Source organism: Mandrillus leucophaeus, unplaced genomic scaffold, assembly GCF_000951045.1.
Source record: "Mandrillus leucophaeus isolate KB7577 unplaced genomic scaffold, Mleu.le_1.0 Scaffold472, whole genome shotgun sequence".
In the NCBI taxonomy this organism is placed as follows: Eukaryota; Metazoa; Chordata; class Mammalia; order Primates; family Cercopithecidae; genus Mandrillus; species Mandrillus leucophaeus.
In genome coordinates, this window is record NW_012105054.1 from 170,677 (window position 1) to 193,381 (window position 22,705).

The 22,705-nt window shown below is 38.5% G+C and overlaps 1 protein-coding gene across 3 annotated transcripts in view; it reads left to right on the forward strand.

Annotated features, from left to right (window-relative positions):
• Positions 1–22,705, forward strand: part of SUGCT (succinyl-CoA:glutarate-CoA transferase) — a 712,177-nt gene that overhangs the window by 135,688 nt on the left and 553,784 nt on the right. For all 3 annotated transcript variants that reach the window (XM_011995105.1, XM_011995108.1, XM_011995107.1), the window contains one exon: positions 22,048–22,143. In XM_011995105.1, the coding sequence (XP_011850495.1) occupies positions 22,048–22,143 (96 nt within the window). The remainder of the gene's footprint in view (positions 1–22,047; positions 22,144–22,705) is intronic.

A 22,705-nucleotide genomic window follows, 5' to 3' on the forward strand; every position in this document is an offset into this window, starting at 1 on the left:
TGTCCTTTGTAGGGACATGGATGCAGCTGGAAACCATCATTCTCAGCAAACTGTTGCAAGAACAGAAAACCAAATACCACATGTTCTCACTCATAGGTAGGAATTGAACAATGAGATCACTTGGACACAGGAAGGGGAACATCACACACCGGGTCCTATTGTTGGGGGTGGGGAGGGATAGCATTAGGAAATATACCTAATGTGAATGACGGGTTGATGGGTGCAGTACACCAACATGGCACAAGTATACATATGTAACAAACCTGCACGTTGTGCACTTGTACCCTAGAACTTAAAGTACCATAATAATAATAATAAAAATCTTTGGTAAGTGTTTTAGAAAAGAAATTATATTTAAGGAACTCACGGGCTGGGTGTGGTGGCTCATGCCTGTAATCCCAAGACTTCGGGAGGTCAGGGCGGGTGGATCACCTGAGGTCAGGAGTTCGAGACCAGCCTGGCCAGCATGGTGAAACCCTATCTCTACTAAAAATACAAAAATTAGCTGAGCATGGTGGCACACGCCTATAATCCTAGCTACTGGGGAAGCTGAGGCAGGCAAATCACTTGAACCGGGGAGATGGAGTTTGCAGTGAACTGAGATTGTGCCACTGCACCCCAGCCTGGGTGATATAGCAAGACTGTCTCCAAAAATAAACAAATAAGTAAATTAAAGAAAAAAATTCACTAATGAATGTTTCTAAATTTCTTCCAGGGACATAAATAAATATTTTCTCTTAGTGGTAAAATCAGCCATAACGTTGTGGCTTCGGATGAAAACTAAACTTTAGAATTTAGTTACGTCATTATGTAAACCTTGTCTGTATGAGAATTTTATAAAAATAATTGCCTATTTAGGTGCATAGATAAATTTTACATTGTTTGATGCTTGCCCAGTTCCTCTCCGTATCTCTCCTTGTCTCTCCTTTACCATATGCTTAATTGCTGCATCCGTTTCTTTTTGGAGGTTCTGTAGTGTGGGTGCTGCTGAAGGCAGAACTAGCCATGATTTACTTTGCTATGTATAGGGCAGGTGCTTTCAGCCTTAATCACTGACTGCTTTTGAACTCTGCAAAATACACTAACTGAAAAGTCATGTTAGGTAGGATCGAAGTACCCTATATGATGATAATATATCCTTGTTGGGTGACTGAGATGCTGTTAATAGTTTGAATGATTTCTTGAGGAAAATGAAGTACTCTATTAAATTATCCACGACTCCTCTGAACTCTCAAGTTAATCGTTTGGGTTGGTCTTGTCTGAATTTATACACTTAATTAAGAAATAGTGGAGAATTTAAATGTAAGGTAATTTGGCAGAAGTCATAGAAAAATAAAAGATACGTTATTACTTATGCTAGTTTCCATTTTTTATGTGAAAATTCTGAATTGCTTATTGAAAAGACTAAGGTTTAATATTCGATTCCCTTGCAGAAGAGGATCCATGCGTGCTTCACCTACTTTATCGCTGGATGGCACTGTGTGTTCTTGGGCTGCCCTACGAATGGGATCTCTTTCGTGGTTAAAGTGTTATGTACTCATGTTTCTGGAGAAGGCTTTTTGTATTCTTTTCTAATGTTTGTAATAGCACGTGTTACTTGTTGCCAAGTACATTTTACATTTTATGTTGTACTTATTAGTAGGAGAATATTTTAATTTCAATGCAATGCAAATTTTTTTTTTTCCCCTTTTAAGGGAAAATCTCAGAGAGAGGGGGAAGGGAGAGAGACAGAGTGACTCGTGTGTGTGTGTGTGTGTGTGTGTGTGTGTAATTAATTTTAAGCTTATTGTTGAATTAACTTCTCTCTCCATTTGGTAACCTTCCTGTATAGGCCTCTAGGGTAGTGGTTAGGAAACCCTCAGTCTCTCTCTCGTGTGTGTGTGTTTGTGTGTGTGTAGTTGATTTCAAGCTTATTGTTGAACCCACTTTCCATTTGGTAACCATCCTATATAGGCCTCTAGTGTAGTGGTTAGGAGCATGGACTCTGGAGCCAAACTACATTGATTTAAATCCTCAATATACTACTAAATAGCTGTGACCCTCAAGCAGGTCATGAAATGCTCTATGCTTTAGTTTCCTCATTCACTAAATGGGAATTATAATAGTGTTTGCCTCCAAGGATTGCTGAGGATTAAAATGAATTAATTTTTGTTAAGTGCTTATGGCAGTGCCCATTACATAGTAAGCACTAAATAAGTGTTAGCTTTATGACTATATTATTATTACCAATACCTTAGTTTCTCCTTTTTGTTCTCTTTCCTTCAATCCCTCTTCTGTCCATTTTCACCTTATTACTACTTTCCTTAGCTATGCACGCCCTGCCCTAGGAGCCCATTGGTTGCAGCAAAGACTGATTTTTACCTAAAGCGTTTACTTTTTGATAGTCTTGCAATTATGATGTCTTCCATTATGAAGTAAGAGTCTTACTTTGCTACTGCTTTTTTTTTTTTTTTTAATTTCAATTAGGGTAATGTGCATGTTAAAATACTTCAACCAAAATTAAATGAAACATGCTGATGGCATATTTCTTATTGTAAACATCCACGTGAAGCTTCTGGATTCTGGCTGGTTCTTAGACTAGGCAGAGAAGTGAGATAACTTGAACGTTCAGGAATGACCTCTTTGGTAGTCAGCTGTGATGCAAATCTGATCATTTTGAGGAAAAGTACTCCAGTGCACATTGACCTCTTTCACTAAAAGAGATCTTGAGGTAACTGAGGTCTAGACCTTTAGCATTAAATTGGTGAAAATCAGTACAGTGAAACAAAGCTCAATATGAATTAGTATAGCCAGCACATATTACTCACTATAGGTAAAACTGTTATTCTCTTTTTTTGTGTCTTGTTTTGTTTTTGGTTCTATCAACAAACTCCTCTTGACTCTAAACTGCATCATTTCCTGAACTTTCCAATGTACTCTCAAGCATGTCCTACATACATGAAGGATGTCAAAACTCAGAGACAAAATTTTTTTCGAGGTGATTCATAACAATGGTATTTGACTTTTGTCCCTGCACAAAATTTATATTAACAACAATGTAAGAAGACACATGACATTGTTTTCCTCCTCCTGTTTTTTAAACATATCCCTTTTTTTTTTTTTTTGCCTCATGTAACCTCAAAACATGTTCATGTTCTTCCTTTCCTTTCCCTTCCTTCCCTTACCATCCTCCCTCTCTTCCTTGCCTCCTTTGTGTTTCCTTAACTTTCTTTTTTTCTTGAAGTTAGCTATAAGCCATGCATGGCTAAGTAATGCTGACCTTATAATTTGGGGACTAGGATAGAATTCCAGATACTTGTTATTTTTGATTATCTTGATTAAAAAAAAAAAGATCAGTCACCTTGCTAAAGTAGGCCTGAGGCTGAAAGTGAGGTTAGTGAGGGGAAAGGAAGGAAGATAGATTTTTTAAAGTAGTGCATTGGGATAGAGACTTCTCGTAGTTGCTCATATTGCATAGTTTTAATGGTGGAAGTGATTACTGTTAGGAGAGTGTCAAGAAATACAAAACCCATTGATGGGAACTGTTTTAGGAACTTCCATTGGTCTTTGTTCTTTCCTCAATTTTGTCCTCTGTATTTGTTCTTAGGACCTTGGAAGTGGTTTTTGAACAATGATTTTCTTTTAGTGGGTAGAACTATGAAGTTCATGCCCCAGGGGAAGAGACTGATACATGCAATCATTACTGTCGTGGGAAACACAGATCTATGTATTAGAACAGGATACACTGCAGTCATTTGTGTAGGAATCCACTTAATGTGACTTGAAAGGGAACTTTCCTGACCACTATCATGTCTGGCTTCATGTTCAGACATTCTTACTGAAATACTCATTTAATCAGAGGTTTCTCTTGTGAAGGAATTTTTTTTTTGTCCAGGTTTTCAAGAGTTCCGTCAAATATCTGTATAAGGTTTTTAAACAAATGAAGAAAGCCTGCTTTTGAGAAGCAATGATGGCTTTTTCACTAGAAATAAAAAATTCCAGGTTTTATAGTTTGTTTCTTAAAAATATATGGTTAAATAATTATCTTCTCTTTAAAAACTTTTTTTTTTTTTTTTGCTGACTTCTTACTTTGTGACTTGAAATGTATGTTACAGTCTTCTTTGGTGCTTAAATAACAATGGTTTGAAAAGGAACAAAAAGGAATCTAAAGATGATATTTCAATTTGTCCAACAGTGTTCAATTTAAGCCTTTTATTTTTTAAAATTTCAAATAAGCACAGTGACTTGATTTTTTTTCCCCTATGTTATCGTCTAAGAGTGTGTTTTGAATGTGTGTTTTGACCGTAAACCAGGAGTTGCAAAGTCAAATGCTTAACTATGCTAGACGGGTAATTAAAATAAGTGAACTGAGTCAGATGAAAAACAATAGGAAATGGTGATGGATATAGACTAAAGAGCCCACATCCTGTCTGAGGAGGGAGTCACTACTCTCGCCAGCGTATGCTACCATGTGACATTGTGATCCCAGTGCAGTGGTGTGCTGGTAAATGTTTAACAACTGATTCATTAAAACAAGAACAACAACAACAAACTGTCACATGTTGCATTTGCCAATTCTCATGGTGTAAACACTCCCAGATAGCTAATTTCAAGCCTCTACTATGATTGTCACTGAACATGTTTAGAAGGAATACTAATAATTGGCTCAATGAGCAAGTACAAGCTAGCTCCAGCACACTGCTAGCCCCAGTGTAGCCAGGTTTGCAATTTTTGAAGAAAACTAATTTTCTTATATAAAATCTCTTGGGTTTTAAAATACTATGTAGGCCAAAAAAAAAAAAAATTAATGAACTAAATCATGCTTATCAGTTGCCAATTTATAATCTCTGACAGTAAATGGATAATACTTTTGGAAATCTTATTAGAAATCAATTTTGCTATTTTATAGTCAAACTGCAGATGTCTAATCAGTGGTTCTACTGGTATTTTTTTGAATCAACAATTTTTTTATTTTAATTTTTTTACACATGAAAATGTACTGCTATCAACGGTGTTCTAATGTATGTTTAATATTGGTATAAGGTAAAAATTAGCAATTCAGAAATTATTCTTTGATTAATTAGAACAGCCAGTATACTTGGAATTTCTAAAACTGACTAAACCTGGCTTGCCATCTGGGGGAGTTGTTTTTCCTAGATTCATTATTTGTATTAGTAAAAGATGGAAAATATCAGTCTAATTTATTGAAATTACAAAATTGTCATATAGCAAAACCCTAAGTAAGCTGTTTGTGTGTATTCCCTTGGGTGATATTTTTTAATATTATGTTTTGCAATTCTTCTTACTTTTGAGTATTTTTGAAGCACTTTTTACAATGTTACCCTGAAGTCATACAGACAAGCCTGTGAGGAGGTTAGTGCTATTTTGTAAACTTGACTCAGGGTACAGGACTTTGCTGTCCAAGGGAGTATAATGAGGGCTGAGCTGAGACTGGGTCTCAGGCCTGTTGAATCAGGGTCCAAATTCCTTTTCACTAGACTGCTGAGGATGTAAAAAAGATTAAAAAATTCTGCCCTCTTCAGAACTGTCTAGCCCTTCAATTGTGGTTAAAGGGTGAATGGAGGATATGGCTAAGATAACGATCATTGTTGGATGAATATAAGAATTGACACAACAAAGCAGTGGCTCCTTAAAGGTTTTATCATATTACAGTCTTCTCACATATAAAACATAGTTGTGGGTATGTTAGAATGCAGATCATATGCAAATCTGCTGAATTAGGGACATATGAGTATATGGATATATGATATACTATGTCATCAAAGGCTGATTGTGTTAGTGTACCTTTGAGGTCTCTTAGGGGTGATGTTGAAAAGTCCAAACATGTCTACAGCTTGCAGCTTAGATCTTAAAAGCCATCCAGTTTTGTGCCATGTGGTCTGTTGATGAGGAGTTCTGACTGTGATGTAAGTTAGTGAATTTCTGAAATCAGTTTCCTTGATTTTATTCTCTGGTGAGATGCATTAGTAAGAACAGAGGAACGATTATCCAGGTGTTACTTGTGTGTCGTAGGATATTCTCAGTGTTCCTGTTCCTGTGAAATGATGGCCATAAAATGGCAGTTATATTTAACAAAAGCATTTTATATGAGTTTGGGGAGGGGGCAAGGAGGTGTGAAAATAACACAATTGTCATGCAAACTCATGTTTGAAGTAAGTCTTCTAGGCCTGTTTTCAATCAGACTGTGTCTCTCAACTCCTCATGTCACTGGGTATTATTATAACCTTAGCACATCATCCCTCTAAGTCACTGGGTTTTATAGTGTTTAGTGTGTGTCTTTTACACTAGACTGTTTTTCCACGAGGACAGAAAATTCATTTCTTTTCACCATTCTATCTCAGCACCTAGCATGGTGCCTGAATGAAGTAACAAATATTTGCTGAATGAAACCAATGAAATGTGCATACGAGATTTTTAAAACTTTCAAATAAAACAGCATTAATATATGAGAATATAAAATGTGTTTTCTCTCACTTGCTATTCTTCAGGTTGTTTTTTAAATCACTGGGTTTGTTTAATTAATACAGCAATCCTTGGCATTATGTACCTGTATTCTTTGCATGAATTTTTGCTTGAAGTGTAAACACATAACATGTATTTTACCTGCTGGATCATTTGGTCACTGAAATCCTGCATTTCTTGTCCTATTCCGTGCTTGGCTTTGCACCTTTCCCTGGAACTCCCATGAGATAGATCACTTTAAGAAGAATCATCACTAAAGAACTTTGTCATGTGCTGTGTAGTCTAGTGAGTCTCCCCTGTTATTTTGGGAACCATTCCACAGAAGCTCAAGAGAGCAGTGCAGTGCGACATGGCCAGAGAAGGACTGTGCCAGCTGTGCAGTGGATCATACAAGTAATTATCAGATTCACCATTACATTCTTGGATTTTGGTTAATCAGAATGATCAGATGTAGGGAGAGTGTCTAAGTTAATTTGTTTTGTTTTCATGCTGGGGCTTGGTTCATGAGCTTGTCATATGTGGGGTAGCTCTGTTACTTAATAGTTCTAAGAAAATGCCTGAAATTCCACCAAGAGAGCTTCATTCCTTTAGCTGTAGGGAAAGCTTTTGAACCTTTATTAATTTTTTATTAAAGTCTGGGTAGCCCTGGAAAGGGTAACATCATGAATAACCTTTACTTGATTCCATTTTTGGTGATGTGGCTGTACATTCCCACTGTTGTTCTATTTCTTTCCTCTTTCAGTGCCAAACTTCATATGTTATTAGTATTTGAGGTTTATGCTTCCTACCCACTAATTATTTTCTTAATGCTTTGCATTAGATTGTACACTCCCATCCTGCTACTGATAATACCTTTGATATACATTCAACACTCTTCCTTCTAACACTCTCCTCCTTTGGCCTTTAGACACCACACCACCTGTTATTCTTCTCACCTGTTTTTTTGTCCCCTCCTTGGTTGACTCCAGTGGTCTGCCCTTGTCCTGTGCTTTCCCTCCAATTATCCAGGCTAGTCATCCACTTCAGTGGCTTCACCCTTGTGTTAGTTTTCTATTGCTGCATAACAGATGATCAGAAATGCAATATGAAAGGTGCCTTCCAACAACACAAACTATGATTTTATAGTTTCTATGTGTCTGTTGTCTGGTAATGGCTTAGATGGAGTCTCTGCTCAGGTCTTAAAAGGCTGCCATCCAGGTATCTGCTGGACTGAATTTCTCAGCAGGACCTCAGAGGTCTTTTCCAAGCTCATTTAGATTGTTGGCAGAATACAGTTCCTGTGGCTCTAGAGCTCATGGAGGTTGTGGTTTTCGAGGCCAGCAGGAGCATGACTCTCTGAGCTTCACCTTCTTTTAAAGGTTAGACCAGGCCCAGTCAAGATAATCTCTTTTTTGATGAATTCGTTATTAACTGATTACAGACCTAATTATGGGAGTGACATTGCATTGTACAGGATGTATATGCCAGAGGATGGGACTCTTAGTGGCCATCTTAGAATCCTGCCTCCCCCAAACCTCAGTGTAGATGGCCACTAAGTATTCATGACTATCTCTCATCATTATTCAGGGCTCCAGTGGCTGGATGGCAACTACTCATGGGCGTCTCCAGCTGGACATTCCATCGACACCTTTAAATAAATACCCCTTCCCTAAACAAACAATCCCACTCTCACCTAGCATATTTCTTCACCAAGAAAGCCATTTTTTTTTCTTTTTCTTTTTTTTGAGATGGAGTCTTGCCCTGTCACCCAGGCTGGAGTACAGTGGTGCAATCTCAGCTCACTGCAACCTCCGCCTCCTTGCAACCTCCACCGTATTCTCCTGCCTCAGCCTCCCGAGTAGCTGGGATTACAAGCGCCTGCCACCTTGCCCAACTAATTTTTGTGTTTTTAGTAGAGATGGGGTTTCACCATGTTGACCAGACTGGTCTTGGACTCCTGACCTCAGGTGATCTGCCCGCCTCAGCCTCCCAAAGTGCTAGGATTGCAGGCGTGAGCCACCTTGCCCGCCCAAAAAAGCCATTTCTATAAAGTAAATTCACATTTCTTATAAGTTCTGGGCTAAAAACATTGGAACCCTCTTTGTGACTTCTTGTTTATTCCTTATAGTCTGTTCCCAGGACTTGTGATTCCATCCTTTAAATGTCTCTCAGATTTGCCATTTCTTCTTCTTCTTTTTTTTGTTTTTGAGACGGAGTCTTGCTCTGTTGCCCAGGCTGGAGTGCAGTGGCGCCATCTAAACTCACTGCAGCCTTCGCCTCCCAGGTTCAAGGGATCCTCCTGCCTCAGCCTCCTGAGTAGCTGGGATTACAGGTGTGAACCACCGTGCCTGGCCCATTTCTTCTCTTTCATACTATCCATACCTTACAAAGACCTGTGCAAGTTAGCTTATTACCTGTGAGAAGGGGGAACAGTCTAAGGAATGCCTACATGCACTATATTCCATACTTCCATAGTTTTGTGCCACCTTTCTCCCCGTTTTGAAGGGGATAATACATTATTGAATGGTATTACAGGCGGCTCATGCCTGTAATCTTAGCACTTGGGAGGCTGACGCTGGTGGATCACTTGAGGTCAGGAGTTTGAACATGGGAGGTGGAGGTTGCAGTAAATTGAGATTGTGCCATTGCACTCCAGCCTGGGCAATGGAGTGGGACTCAAAAAAAAAAGAATGATGTTGAAGAAACAGTAACAAAAGAGCACCAGGACATAAAGGCAATGGTAGTCAGAACTGGAGGAAAATGTGACAAATAGAGAATTGGAGAAGGTACTAGAATAACTAAACAAAGCATGTGAAGCCCTTCCCAGAATGAATCACTCCTGTGGAAGAAACAGCCACTTGGGCTGCATGAAACAATGAAATAAATCTACAGAAGTTAGAGGGAAGTAGCCTTTATTCAACTTGTTTGCTTTTGACGTACTTAGTGCTATCTCATGGAACCCATTGGTCACCCCAGTTACAACAGACTCACCCCACTCCCTATTCCTAGGCCAATTCTTTTTTTAAATTTAAATTTTAAATTTTTCATATTTAAATTTTTTATTTTTTTATTTCAATAGGTTTTGGGGGAACAGATGTGTTTGGTTATATGAATAAGTTCTTCAGTAGTGATTTCTGAGATTTTGGTGCACCCATCACCTGAGCAGTGTACACTGTACCAACATGTAATATTTTATCCCTCACTATCCCCCCATCCTTTCCTGCGAGTCCCCAAAGTCCAAAGTATCATTCTTATGTCTTTGCATCCTCATAGCTTAACTCCCACATATGAGTGAGAACATAGAATATTTGGTTTTCCATTCCTGAGTTACTTCACTTAGAATAATAATAATAACAATCATCATCATCATCATCATCCAGGTTGCTGTTAATACCATTATTTCATTCTTTTTTATGGCTGAGTAGTACACCACATAAACAGAATTAAAAACAAAAATCACATGATTGCCTCAATAGGCACAGAAAAAGCATTTGACAAAATCCAGCATCCCTTTATAATTATGATTAAAACCCCAAGCCAATTCTGACTTCAGGGAAGGTTTACTATTTCTTTTCTCTACCCATCCATGGGTCTTTAGCATCACCATGCACTCAATTTTAGCCCCACAGGGTCTTGCTCCTTGAAGATTCCCTCATTGTTCCCTAAGCCACCTTTCCTCCTTTCTTCACCCTGAATGTGGGGCCTCAGTGCCTGACATTGTTTCCTAACCCAGCCTCTATGTTTATCCATCTGGTATGTGGGGAAGGAACAAGTGGACTTGGGCTTTGTCGCTTCAGTGGGCAGAGCCGCTAAACGAGGCAAATTTCAGCCTGACCTTCTCTTTCTGTGGAGATGCTTTTCTACTATTGTAGCTTTCTGTGGGAATTGTACCTAACTTTCCTCCTTTTCTCTTAAAACATTTCTTCTTTAAATTCTTCAAATGAGAGGAAAGGGATGTTATTCATTCATTTATTTTTGAGTTTAACTAATAGTTACTGATTGCCTACAGTGTGTTTTGGGAGTGTTCCTGTTGTGGAGAGAGAGCAGGAAACAAATCCTTTGCTTCCTGAAGCTTGCATTCTAGCAGACAGAGAGATTCAGAAGACAAAATGACCCATCTGAGTGAATGAGGGAAGAGCTGACTGAGAGATGACATTTCAAACCATAAACCCTCCTCTTCTACTTTTTTTCTCATTGTCTCCATCGTGCTTAGAACTCCATATCTTCAATTATTCTTTTCTCTTGTATATATAGATGAACTCCAGTTATTTTTTTATTTTTATTTTTTTGAGACAGAGTCTTGCTCTGTGTCCTAGGCTGGAGTGCAGTGGCATGATCATAGTTCTTTGCAGCCTCAATATTCTGGCCTCAAACAGTCCTCCCTTCTCAATCTCCTAAGTAGCTGCTTCTCCAGGTGCACACCACCACGTCCAGTTAAATTTTTTTTTTTTTCCTTAGCCGAGAAGAGGTCTTACTATATTGCCCTGACTGATCTTGAACTCCTGAGCTCAAACGGTCCTCCTGCCTTGGCCTCCCAAAATGATGGGATTATAGGCATGAGCCACTGTGCCTGGTCAGTTATTTTATTTTATTTTTTTACATCCTCAAAAATAAAACCTTTATTTTTTCTGCTCACCAACGTAAGCTATGGTCCAGTATCTCTCCTCTCCTTTTTACATGAGCCTCTGAGATACCCCTGTGGCTCTCATATTGTTTTCATTCATTCCTTTGCCCCTGTTAATCTGGATTTTGTCCTTGCTGCTTTGTTGACACTGCATTTTAAGAATCATCTATGATCTCCTGGTCATTAAATTTAATGGCTTGTCTCAGTTTTTATTCTCAATACTTTTCCAAACATGTGACTGTGACCACGATATTTTCTTACTGGGAAGGCCCTTTCCCTTGTTTTTGCCTGACTAAATTCTCTTTATCAAAAAATGTTAGCTTGAATGCCACTTTTTATCCCTTCTTAATTTTTTAAAAACGTCTCTTGTAGCATTGATCATTTCTATTCTGAATTATAAATAACAAATTAACCTTTCTGAGAGATGAAATTGTTTGATTGATTTTGGGATCTCCCACTACACTTAACAGATTGCCTTGCATATAATAATTATTTATTAAATAACTGTTAAATGCATGAAGAAAGTAATAAACACAAGTAAGTTTCACGTCATTTTTAGAACTTTCAAAACTAGAGTTGTAGAATAATGTAATATTTTATATTTATATAATATATTTATATATTATATTTTATATCTGTTATCTAAAATGTAAAAGAGTATTTGAAGAAGACACTTGAAACTGAAGACTTGCTATCACAGGAATAAATAAGCACACCCTGTCATTAAATGTTGTTTTTCTACATTTCCACTTACTCATCACATTTTGTTTAGTTGTTCATAACCGCTCTTTGAGTCATGTGATTGACTGGGTCAGTGGTTCATGGTAAGAAATACGTTTGATGTATTATTCTCAACACGCTTTTGAAATTCTGTCTGTCTTTGCTGTCTGGTCTTACCTCTGGCATTTGATACCCAGTTTCCTCATATATCTGATTTTGATTCATATGGAGTGGGAAAATTATTCTCAGTATAATGTGATCTGTTTTTCTTTTGAGTTCATAAGTAATATACATATCAATATGATTTGACTGTTGTTAATGACAATTCAGAGGAATGGGTAATAGTTATGTTCCTTTCATTAAGTTAAGAAATGACTACGAAGAGAGTAATTCCATTATGTGTTTTTTCTTTGGTAAGTAAATAAAAGTAGAGATTTTAAAATTATGTAACAACTCTACTGGTTTTCAATGTTTACAGGAAAATATTTATGGTTTGAAGTTTATTTCTAATTACATTGCAGTAGAAGCCAAACCATATTTGCAGCAAAGCAGAAAACTTTGAATAAGTACTGCATCATGTATTATGTAATAATTAAGGTCAAATTTATCTGTAGAGGTTCACCTAATTGGAAAGGATGCTCAATCACTATTTTTTCTTTACCAAGTAGTAGATTCCAACTAAACTTTTCCAGGATCAGGGCCACTCAGAAATTTTGAGAAGTCTGATTCTGTATCTAATTTAGTATAGAATGCCAGAAACCAGGCTAGGTGAGTGCAGATCCTGGCTTGTCCACTTACTAGGCATATAACCTTGGGCAGATTATCAGACTACTCAGTGCTTCAGTTTTCTCATCTCTAAAATGGGGTTATCATAGTACCTCTCCCATAAAGTTATGAGGATTAAATGAGATAATTCATGTAAAATGCTTAGAACAGTGTACAGTAAGTGTTAGCTCTGATCAGTCATCAATACTAGAAACAATGATAAATGTGGCACCGATGGGTAGAATACTGATTCTCTTTTTAACATGGCATGGCCAATATACCTTGTGTACTCTGGGGTCTTTTTTCCTTCTCGACCCTAGTTATTCTGAAAAAATTTGTTCACCTTAAGGTGTGAGGGACTAAGTGAAGCAAGTTAAATTGCAAAGGGAGTTTGACATGTAAAGTAACAGTATTAGATTAAAAAGGGAGATGCCAGAAGCTCGAAATCTCTTCCCCAGGCGAGGTCCAATTTTTCTTCTTGAAGGTTATGTTTTCTACGAATGCTAGCCCCTTCATTTCTCTTTTAGCAATTTTTTCCCTGTAAGACATTTTATAGTTAGTAGATGAGTGAGGTTGAGCAGAAGGATGTGAGAATTTATTGGTTTAGTTAACAGTGTGTTTTCTAAGTACAGGGGACAGTAGAGGACTTCCAGTCCATTCCATTGATATAGGGGGACTTGCCTGGAATATAAAATGTGAAGTCAAGGATACAACCAAAGATACAAAGGTAAAGCTACTCACTACCTGGGTGAAAGGGGCAGGGAGCAGAAAGGCTGAACAGAGAGGAGGTAGTGGCTTAGGGATGGTATACAGAGTACAGTGACCTGGGTTTGGGTCAGGATTTTTCTGTTGTCAACTGTGAGACCTAGACAGCATATTTAATCTCCTTGGTCTTTAGTTTTTTCTTACAAAATGGGAGTTGTAATGTGACTTAATTTGCTTTCATTCATTGCCTGTGCATACACCATACTGACCAGGTGATTTAATTATAGAAATCAATGCCTTCCTATTACACTTGGAATAATATCTGAGATCCTTACCCAGGCCTGCAAGGACCCATATGATATGGCCCTTGTATACTTTCCTGACCCCTTCTTGTACTACTGTCTCTTTTACTTAGTGAGTTCCAACTACAATGGCCCTCTTTCTGTTCTTCACTATATGTAAGCTTTTTAGCATATTAAAGTCTTCTACCTAGTTGATCTCACTGCCTAGAAAGATTTTTTCTAGGCCAGGCACAGTGGCTCATGCATGTAATGCCAGCATTTGGGAGGCCCAAGCAGGCAGATCATTTGAGGTCAGGAGTTCGAGACCAGCCTGGCCAACCTGGTGAAACCGTATCTCTACTAAAAATGCAAAAATTAGCTGGGCATGGTGTTGCGCACCTGTAATCCCAGCTACTTGTGAGGTTGAGTCAGAAGAATCGCTTGAACTTCGTAGGTGGAGGTCAATGAGCTGAGATTGTGCCACTGTACTCCAGCCTGGCCAACAGAGTGAGACTCTGTCTCAAACCAAAGGAAAAATTTCTCCCAGGTTTTAGCATGCCTTCTCCAGGCCTTAAATTAAATATAACATTTTCAGAGAGACCTCTACTAAACCCATTAGTTTAAAAGAGCACTCTCTGTGATTCTGTTGCATTTGTTTCATAGCATGAATCATTTCTTGGTATTTTTCTGTATGTTTATGTCTGAATGTAGCTTACCCTAGAATGTAAGCTTCATGAGAGTAGGACTATGTCTTTCTCCTTCTCTGCCGTATCCCAGTATCTAGAGCAATTCCTGGCACATAGTAGGTGTGATATCAGTGTTTTTTTTTTTTTGAGACGGAGTCTCACTCTGTTGCTCAGACTGTAGTGCAATGGCTCTATCTCGGCTCACTGCAACCTCCGCCTCAAGTGATTCTCCTACCTCAGCCTCCCATGTAGCTGGGATTATAGGCACCCACCACCACACCCAGCTAATTTTTGTATTTTTAGTAGAGATGGGGTTTCATCATGTTGGCCAGGCTATTCTTGAACTCCTGACCTCAAGTGATCCACCTGCCTTGGCCTCCCAAAGTGCTGGGATTACAGGCATGAGCCACTGCACCTGGCTTATGTCAGCGTTTTTTCAATAAAGTATGGAATGAATAAGGTGCTGATTGACACTGAAATAAATATTTGCTCTTTACCCTAAAACTCCTATTCTCTTTATGCTTTCCTATAAGACTGGGAAAGGAAATAGGAAGGTGAGCCCAGAGCATCTTATATTGTCACAAAGTAAGGGAGTACTAAAAACAAAGTGCTAAAACGACGTGTGGTATGTGAAAGGGACACAGGTACCCATGGAGAGAGGTCCCAGTGGCCAAAACTGGAATAATTTGATCAAAAACAAAAAAGTGGTATTGAATTATAACCCAAAAAGTATTTTTTTTAAAAAAACCGCATGACCATGCTGATTTAAATAAATGATTGAATAAATAAATAAATAAAAGGAGACAAATGTGTGCCAAATTCTAAATAATTATGTAGATACTCCACCCTCCAGAAGCAGGACCATCACTTTCTATCCCTTAAGTATAGGCTGCATGTAGTGACATTCTTGCAAAGAGTACAGTATGGAAAGGGGGAGGAAAAAAGAATAATCTTACAGCAGAGAAAACTAATAAACACTACCTCAGCCAGGTGATCAAGATTGATTGTTGACACTGTATATCTTTGATATGATATGTTGAAAATGGTGCTTTTCTTTTATGGTCTTTTTGAGACGGAGTCTTGCTCTGTCGCCCAAGCTGGAGTGCAGTGGCGCGATCCTGGCTCACTGCAAGCTCCGCCTCCCGGGTTCACGCCATTCTCCTGCCCCAGCCTCCCGAGTAGCTGGGACTACAGGCGCCCGCCACCTCGCCCGGCTCATTTTTTGTATTTTTAGTAGAGACAGGGTTTCACCGTGGTCTCGATCTCCTGACCTTGTGATTCGCCTGCCTCGGCCTCCCAAAGTGCTGGGATTACAGGCGTGAGCCATTAAGACCTCATAACTCCAGTCTAATTATGAGTAAAACATCACAAAAATCCCGGTCGAGTAAAATTCTACAAAATACCTGATCAGTTTCATCAAAACTTTCAGTGCGTAAAAAATAAGGAATGTATGAGGAACTGTCAGAGCGATGAGAAGCCAGGATGACTAAATACGGACATAGAATGACTAAATACAATATGGTATCCTGGGTAGGATCTTGGAATAGGAAAAGTATATGAAGTGAAAAGTCAGGAAATCCGAGTGTATGGGTTTTAGTTAATAATAAGTGTCAATATTGGCTCTGTAATTGTTAAGAAGGCACTCCACTAATGTAGGATGGTAATAACAGGGATACTAGATATGGAATAGATGGGAATTCTCTGTACTATCTTGGTTTTTCTATAAATTGAACACTGTTCTGAACTAAAAAGTTTGTTTCAGATAAAATTCAAACAAAATGTTATGAATATTTTTTCACATGATGCTATATTGTTTTGTTGTGTCATTTAAGTGCCTATTCATCTTCTATTGTTATATACAGATGTCATAGCTTATTTAAAACACCCATTCTTGGGCATTTAAATTGGTTCTAGTAGTTTGTACCTACATCTTTGATCATCCCTTTGGTGATAGAGGAAGGACTGTTTTTGCATGGAAACTTTATCTTCTCTTGTTTGGGATTATTTCCGATTTCTTCTCTTATTTTATCTCTGTTTCCCCCTGGGTTAGAACTTTAAATACTTTCTATATGCTAATGAGTCCTGCCTAATTGATTATATCACAGGCATCTCAAATTCAACACATTCAGAGACGGGCTTTTATTTTCTTTCCCCTTCAATTACTTCTCTCTCTGATTTCCCTTTTTCGGTTAATGCTGTCATAGTTTACCCAGATATTCAGCAGGACTGTGGGAGTTAAGTTTGGTTTCTCCTCTCTGTCACCATTCTATCTGCATCCTCTGCCCATACAGTCTTTCACATGCTCTGCCTGTTCTGCTCTTAAAATGTATCTTAAACCCAGGATTTCCCATGTCCACTGCTACCAACCTTCTCTGAGCTATCTATCATCAAATTATGCCTGGAGCTTTATAATATCCCTAACAATCCCCTTTCTGTCTTGCCTCTTTTTAGTTCACTCTTTGAATATTATTACAAATGTAGGGGGATCCCTATGGGTTTTAAATAGAAGAATGACGATACAATTTGTGATTGTTCTGAAATGATCATTCTGCAAGATGTGCAAAGAATGGTTCCTTGCCATTACTACAATGACTGACCTCTGTCTCCCTTTCTCTTTCATTTCATTTCAGTCTCTTTCTCACCATGGTTTAGTTATATTGGTCTTCTTTCAGTTTTGTTCTTTCAACCCCTTTCCTGGCTTTGAGCTTTCACACATGTTACTCTTTGTTTTCCAGTTTTGTCTTCCATCCTCTTTCCCCATGGCAGGTCCTATAATTCTTTGTTTAGTTATTTTCTCCACTATTTCAAAGAAGGCAAAACTATATCTTTTTCATTTCCTTATGTATACTCAGTACCTAGCATAAAGCCTTACACATAGCAACACTCAGGAGTTATTGAATAATTAAACAAGTAGTAATTACCATTTTCATTCATTTGTTAAAAATAGTGTTCAGGATCTGTATTAAGTGCTATGGAAACATACAAAGGGTTTAAAATAAATAAGTCTTACCTTGAAAGAGCTCCTAATTTAAAAGGAGGGATAGGAGAATATATAAATAATATTGTAGCATGGAGGAAGGCAATGTTGTTGGAGTAAAGTTCTGTTACTAACCAGCTGTATGTCCTCACATAAGTTTGTTTTTTTTTTTTTTGAGACAGAGTTTTGGTCTTGTTGCCCAGGCTGGGGTGCAAAAGCATGATCCATCTTGGCTCACTGCAACCTCCGCCTCCTGGGTTCAAGTGATTCTCCTGCCTCAGCCTCCCGAGTAGCTGGGATTACAGGCATGCCCCACCACGCCCGGCTAATTTTTTATATTTTTAGTAGAGACGGAGTTTCTCCATGTTGGTTAGGTTGGTCTCAAACTCCCGACCTCAGGTGATCCACCTGCCTCGGCCTCCCAAAGTGTTGGGATTACAGGCATGAGCCACCGTACCTGGCCAAGTTATTTTTCTTCTATGTTCCTTTATGTGTCCGTTTGGATATTAAGGAGTTTGACTAGACTCTTGTAAGGCTTTGCTTCTCAACTCTGGTGTGCCATTAATACTACACTGGTGAAATTATTTTTTTCCAGGTTTCCATCCCTGAAAAACCTGATTCATTTGTTATGGGGTGGGTTCTAGGAATCCCATAGGTGATTGGGATGCGTGGGTAGGTTAAGGAAGTAGTGACCTAACTCCTTCCAGTTTTGACATCTTATATTCTAGTTGTAGTACAAGGAAGACTGTGAAAGTGCAGCAGAAATCAGATAAATTAAGTGTTGTATTCATTCAGGGACAGGGAATATAATCTCTTGCTTGCTGGCTGGGATTGGGGCTTAATGGAAAAGATGATGTTGAAATGGACTTTGAGGAATAGGTGGAAATGTGGGCAGGTGGATGATTGCATGGTTGGTGTTGAGTTCAACTTAGCTGTAGGCCAGAAGACACCCAAGGGAAGCGGGGGGAAATGACCTGTTTTGATGCAATGGACCATGGTTCTAGTCTTGTTTTTCTCATTTTACCTGTCACACTTGGTTGTCCTTTTGAATTTGAAAGATTGTATTATTGCAGCTTGATCCTCATTCGGTGGAAGTGGAGCATGTGGTGACAGACACCATGGGACTGCTTTGGGAAATATTTGGGCATATTCTTCCTCAAGCCTTTTGCGGCTGTGCTCTTTGAGATCCATTTTGACCCCCCGATTGGTTTTCTGGTTAGAAACAAAGAATATCAGGACCCACTCTGTTATCTAAAATAATAGTTTGCTGTCAGAATGATTATTATTAAACCAAAGTTGGCTTTTTTGTTTAGATGAAACCATAAAAAGGCAACATTCTGAGTAAATTACATAGCGTCCACTTGATGAAATAATAAGCCTAAGTTTAGGGAATGAAAGTAATGATCTAATGCAGTATTTAGAATGGGTATACAGTATATAGTTATTAACCAAAAAGTCACATCCTGCATTCTTTTAATTTGTGCAAAATTTGTCATTAATTGCCCAGGAAACCTCTGATTTTTTTCGTACATAATCATATCATAGCTATTGACTTTCTCTCCCTTCTCCTGCCTTAAAATACATCCCTGTAAATAGTAGATTACTTTCAGATTGGTAATACCGCCTTTAAACATTGAGTTGCTAAGTTTAGCCATGTTGCTCTCTTTCTTAAAATATAGAATTCTTTTTTCCCCAACTTTGCCTTTGAGTTGTTACTGACAAATCACATTTTGTTTTTGTTTTTGTTTTTGTTTTTTTTTTGAGACTCTGTTGCTGAGGCTGGAGCGCAGTGGTGTGATCACCGCTCACTGCAGCCTTGACCTCCCCAGGCTCAGATGATCCTCCCACCTTTTTTTTTGTTTGTTTGTTTTGTATTTTTAGTAGAGACAGGATTTTGCTATGTTGCCCAGGCAGGTCTCAAACTCCTGGGCTCAAGCGATCCACCTGCCTCAGCCTCCCAAAGTGCTAGGATTACAGGCATGAGCCACCACGCCTGTGGCCCACAGTTTGTTTTTTCATGGCAATTGGCTTAAAATTTTATTTAATCCTTCTGCCCAATGTGAGCTGCTAATTCTGAAATGCTTTTTGTTTTCATTAACTACCACTGTATGGAGGAGGCAATGTATATAGTATTCTACTTGCAAACAGTTTGAGAGATGGGTTTTGATTCTTCATTCAAACTCATTCTAAATGGGGCAGGGTCAGAAACACAGAAGTCAAAAATTGAAAAGAAAGAATAAGATAGTGGGTAAGGAATGGGGCAGCCAAGCTGATATCCAGCTAGGAATCCGGTCCTTCCCTATCCCTGGCAACTATCTTAGATCAATTTAGGATTTATAAGTTGGCCTGTGATCATCCAGCCACCTCACCACCTCGTGCAGCCCTTGATGATGTTGATCTATTGACTTCGAAATTAGAGAAGCAGAAATAACAAGCCTTTGTGATTGACTACTTGCACAGAATAACCTTTACTAATTTAAATTCTTGGCCTTTGGTAGCAACAGAGCCCCTTAGAGAGTGACATTCACCATGATTTATTGGAATGAAAAAATAAATAAAAAGAATAATAACAGCTAGATCTGAAAAGAGACCTCAAAATTCAGAAAATGTCTCCAATTTCAGGAAGGGGTGTCATGGGAAAATAACTGCTATTGCATCCCTTGTGTCTTTTTTTTTTTTAAGACAGAGTTTTGCTCTTGTTGCCCAGGCTGGAGTGCAATGGTGTGATCTCAGCTCACTGCAACCTCTGCCTCCTGGGTTCAAGCAATTCTCCTGTCTCAGCCTCCCAAGTAGCTGGGATTACAGGCATGTGCCACCATGCCTGGCTAATTTTTTATTTTTAGTAGAGATGGAGTTTCTCCATGTTGGTCAGGCTGGTCTCGAACTCCCAATCTCAGGTGATCCACCTGCCTTGGCCTCCCAAAGTGCTGGGATTACAGGTGTGAGCCACTGCTCCTGGCCCCTCGTGTCTTTTTATCTGCCAGATTGTTAAGAGGAATAATAGAGCCCGAAGTGTACACCAAATTTGCCTTGTAAGCACATTGAAGATTACTTACTATTTTGCAAATTGTGTTTTGTGTTCATGCTGCTTGGGTGGTGGTGCAGGACTGCTTCGGCTTCATCCAGAGCACTTGAAATATTATCTGCTTACATATTTATATATTAGGATTTCATGTATTATTTAGTTGAATACAAGAGTTCTGCTTTTAAAAAAATTTGAAAACCTTTGGTTTAGCTGAAATGCCCAAGACTTTATAGAGAATGTATCAGAAGATCAAAGAAGTAAATTATATACCCACAGTCATGGAACTATTTAGAGGTCGACAGAGAGAAACCATCCAGGTTTCAACTGTCCATGTCTGGACTTCCTATCCAGGGCATTTTTGCTACAAAATGTTGATTTGATTTTCCATTTTGAAAGACACAGAAGTGATCTGTGAAATGGTGATTAGCACTAGGCGGCCCCAGGCAGCCCTGGAATGCTCCATGGTTCAAATGCCCAAGACCAGATGGAAGTCCAGAAGTGGATGACTCAAAGTTTATTAGTTTTGCCACCTGGGCTGTACAGCCAAACCAGCTGCCACAAGGCAGTTCCAATTTTGGCAGAGCAGTAAATGAACATAAAAGTGAGTTTAAGTCCCAAGAATAAAGTAAAGGAGAATGGCTGCAGCAGTAAGGAGATTCATCCAGGCTGAGTCGTATTGATATTTCTTGTAGGAAGCACAGCTGCTGTGCTAGGTAGGGGGCAAGAAAAGGCCTGAAAAATCATGCCTTGAGTTGTTCCAGGAGCCAATCTCAATTTGGGGTATGTTTTAATGACTGGCTTGCTAGGCTTTCCAGTTGCATCTGACGATCTAGAAAGGGAAAAGCAAGCTGATGCATCATGATGATGTTGTGTGGCCAGAACCACTTTTTATTCTTTTCTGGAATCCATGGAAAATCGTTTGATCACCTCCTTTCCATAGTTCTGTGGTGGTGGAGCCATACATATTCATTGGAACATAAGATCTTTGTGGCAGATCACCAGGAATCAATTCATTATCCTCATATTATCGTCATATTGAGTTGAACTATTGTAGATTTGTCAAGATCTGTCCATGAAATACTACAGTAGTCAGAAATTGACTGTAAGATTTTTGATGACCCCTTTAATCTGCAGTTCTCAAAAACTGAATTGAGTATGACAATGAGCACGCGGGACTAGGAACAGATTGGGAGAGATATAGTCATGTTTCTTTAAATGAGGATGATCCACTAATTAATTTTAAAAAGTCAAATAATCTTGATCTTTTGTGTCAGAATGCTTTGAGCAGAAAGTAACAGAAAACCTGGCTAAACTGACTTAAATATAATGGAGGTTTATTATTACTGCTTTTTTAGGTCATCAGAAATGTAGAGGAATGTGGCTCCTGGCTTTGGTTCATCTACTCAGTGATGACACAGGTTCTTTTTGTGTTATCTTGGTGCAAAATAAAAGGAGACACATGCAGAGGGGAAAAAAAATGTACGAGTTGCTGATGTATATTGCTGTGGGTTTGGTGATAAAGGCTGGACCATGGTTTCATCTGCTTGGTCAACCTCTGCTTTTAGATAATCTTTTTAGGGGTTGAACGTTTATGTATTTGTATTTCTCAGTTGACTGTTATTTAGTCTCATGCAATAATGTAATACCGTTCTTCATTTGTGTGATAACAGTACAAATGCCTGTATATTTTCTAACTTGATGGACAGTTTTTTTTTTCTTCTACAATGAGATGAAGTGAAATTACTTTCATAATACTACATTCTCTTTATGAGTATAGATAAACTAGCTGTTCTATTTTATTTATTTACTTTTTTTCCTGGTAGGTGGCGTGTTTGTCCCACATAGCTGCAAATTATCTTATTGTTCGAAAGGAAGCAAAACGTTGGGGTACAGCTCATGGCAGTATTGTTCCTTACCAGGTAAGACTACAGCAGTCTAGGGTTGGGCTATTGTAATTTGCAGTTTTATATGATGTGTTTTTGGAAAATGATTTCTTTCTATACACAAATCCTTAAGGTTTTTTTTTTTTGTAATGTATCTGTGTCTGGCTATAACAAGGTTCTGTCGTTCACATTAAGTTCTGTTGTGCATATTTCTTCATCAAAAAGAGATTAGTAACAGGACCCCTAAACAGATCAAAGGAACTCATTGAAAATAAGTGACTTTTGGGCTCAGATGATGGTTTTCTTTTTTTTTTTTTCCCCACCTAAAAGAGGCACTGACTGTAGCCATTTTATAAAGCATGATTTGTTAACCATGTCAGTTGTAAAACAAATGTTACCTACCCCATCTGACAATAATATTCTCTCAGGACTGAAGTAAAATGAAAATTTGCGCGTGATGGTTCTTCATTTTTGGAACAAAGCAGATGGCTCAGGAGCTGCTGTTCTTTATTAAGTGTCTAAACTTGTCCTTAGGAATTCTTGACTTTGGCTAGTGTAAATGAATATGTGAAGTAACTGTGGTCTTTCAAAAATAAAA